General features: G+C 39.0%; 1 protein-coding gene across 1 annotated transcript; it reads left to right on the forward strand.

Annotated features, from left to right (window-relative positions):
* The first annotated feature begins 37 nt into the window (after positions 1–37).
* Positions 38–1,625, forward strand: LOC111402790 (UDP-glycosyltransferase 83A1-like). Its single transcript, XM_023031123.1, has 2 exons — positions 38–628; positions 722–1,625. The coding sequence occupies exons 1-2, from the start codon at positions 130–132 to the stop codon at positions 1,609–1,611; spliced, it is 1,389 nt and encodes a 462-aa protein (XP_022886891.1). The 5' UTR covers positions 38–129; the 3' UTR covers positions 1,612–1,625.
* The last annotated feature ends 446 nt before the right edge of the window (positions 1,626–2,071 follow it).

Below are 2,071 nucleotides of genomic sequence, written 5' to 3' on the forward strand. Positions count from 1 at the left end.
TCCTATCATCAGTTTAATATATATTAATTTCTCTTTCAACTTAAACTTTCATTGCTATGTACATCGTTACCACTTATATACAAATACAAGCACAGACTCAAGTTGGAGAATCCATTAAAAAGCCAAGAAATGGCAATGGCAGTTATTGGCAAGAGACCACATGTATTGGCTGTGCCATTCCCAGCTCAAGGGCATGTCATGCCACTCATGAAATTGTCTCAGAAAATTGCGAATTGTGGGATTAAGGTTACATTCGTTAACACAGAATACGTACACGCAAAAGTACTTGCTGCAAAGTCCGAGGATGAGGAGCAAAGAGGGATAGAACTAACCTCGATTCCTGATGGATTGATGCCTGAAGATGATAGAGAGAATGCTTTTATCATCACAGAAAGTCTTGTAAGAACGATGCCTGGCTATTTGACAGACTTGGTCGAGAAGATCAACTGGGAAAATGAGGATCAAAAGATTAGTTGTATCATAGCTGATATCGCTATTGGGTGGATTCTTGATGTAGCCAAAATGATGGGAGCTGAACCAGTAGCTTTCCTTCCTGCTGCGGCAGCTGGCATGGCCCTGATACTTCACATTCCAAAGCTTATTGAAGCAGGAAATCTTGATATAAATGGTAAAATTAAATTCAGAGATTTCCGTGTTTTTATTTTGATTAGATACTCCTACAATCCACATTCATAGACATGTAACGATTTGCTTGCTTCAGGATCAATGATGCAAAGTGAATTGATCGACCTCGGTGATGAGATACCTCCCTGGAAAAGAAATGAACTGTCCTGGAGCTTCTCGAGTGACCTCAAGACTCAAAAGATCTTCTTTGAGTGTTGTCTGACTGCCGAAGAAACAGCACATCAAGCTAAGTTGCTGCTATCCAATACTTCTCTTGAAATTGAATCATCAGCTTGTAAATTGATTCCCAAAATCTGCCCTGTTGGACCATTACTTAGTAGTAATAACTCAAACTCTTCAGCCAGTGGTGGTAGCTTTTGGGTGGAGGACACAACTTGTCTAAGCTGGTTGGATAACCAACCAGTTGGTTCAGTGATTTATGTTTCATTCGGCAGCATAGCCATTTTCACTCAGGATCAATTATATGAACTTGCTTTAGGCCTTGAACATTCAGGCAGACCCTTTCTATGGGTGGTTAGATCAAATCTTGCCAATGGATCGCCGGCTGAGTACCCAAATGGCTTCCAGGAAAGAGTGGCCAACCGGGCAAAAATCGTAGAATGGGCACCTCAAGAAAAGGTGTTGGCTCATTCTTCTGTTGGGTGTTTTTTAAGCCATTGCGGATGGAACTCAACCATGGAGGGCTTAAGCATGGGGGTCCCTTTCTTGTGTTGGCCTTACTTTGCAGATCAATTCCATAACCAGAATTATATTTGTGATTTGTGGAAGATTGGTTTGAGACTCAACCCTGATGAGAATGGACTCAGATCAAGTCATGAAATTAAGACCAGAATAGCGATGTTGTTTTCTGATCACAGTATTAAAGAAAATTCTTTGAAAGTGAAGGAAATGTCTCTCGAGAGTGTCAATGAATCGGGATCTTCTTTTCAGAATTTCGAAACATTTATTAATCATCTGAAAAAATGAAGATGATTCTGTTGTATTTGGTTTTATTTCTGTATTTCTTCAATGACCAGATTAAATAGTCCTGTCGCATGAGATTGTGATCCACCATCCATCACAACTACAATTATTGTATAATATGTCTCTCAACTTTCCTTCATAATAATTAGACCTAGAATTACCATTCATGATATATTAAACAAGCCATTGGATGGCAATAGGCATGATTAAGACCCTTTTGGCAGCGTTTCTACTCAAGTGAGTTTCCTTTAAAAGCTCTTTTAGTCAGATAAAACACTGAAAATTATCCAAATAGTTCTGAAAGCAACTTTGCCAAATGGGCCTAAGAATGAGAGACAAATGTTAAAATATTAGTCCTCCTGTTCATGCACTAAATGTTGTCCATTTCAAATGGAAAATCACAAAAAGCACAAGACTTTGACTTTTCATTGAAGCCGTGCTATTATTATAATCCCTCACACAC

This window comes from Olea europaea, chromosome 10, assembly GCF_002742605.1.
Source record: "Olea europaea var. sylvestris chromosome 10, O_europaea_v1, whole genome shotgun sequence".
NCBI classification, from domain to species: domain Eukaryota; kingdom Viridiplantae; phylum Streptophyta; class Magnoliopsida; order Lamiales; family Oleaceae; genus Olea; species Olea europaea.

Bases quoted from the DNA above. Each gene is read 5' to 3' on its own strand.
- LOC111402790 (XM_023031123.1), top strand. From the start codon at position 130: ATGGCAATGGCAGTTATTGGCAAGAGACCACATGTATTGGCTGTGCCA. The intron at 629-721 runs GTAAAATTAAAT...TGCTTGCTTCAG, and splicing joins AGGAAATCTTGATATAAATG to GATCAATGATGCAAAGTGAA.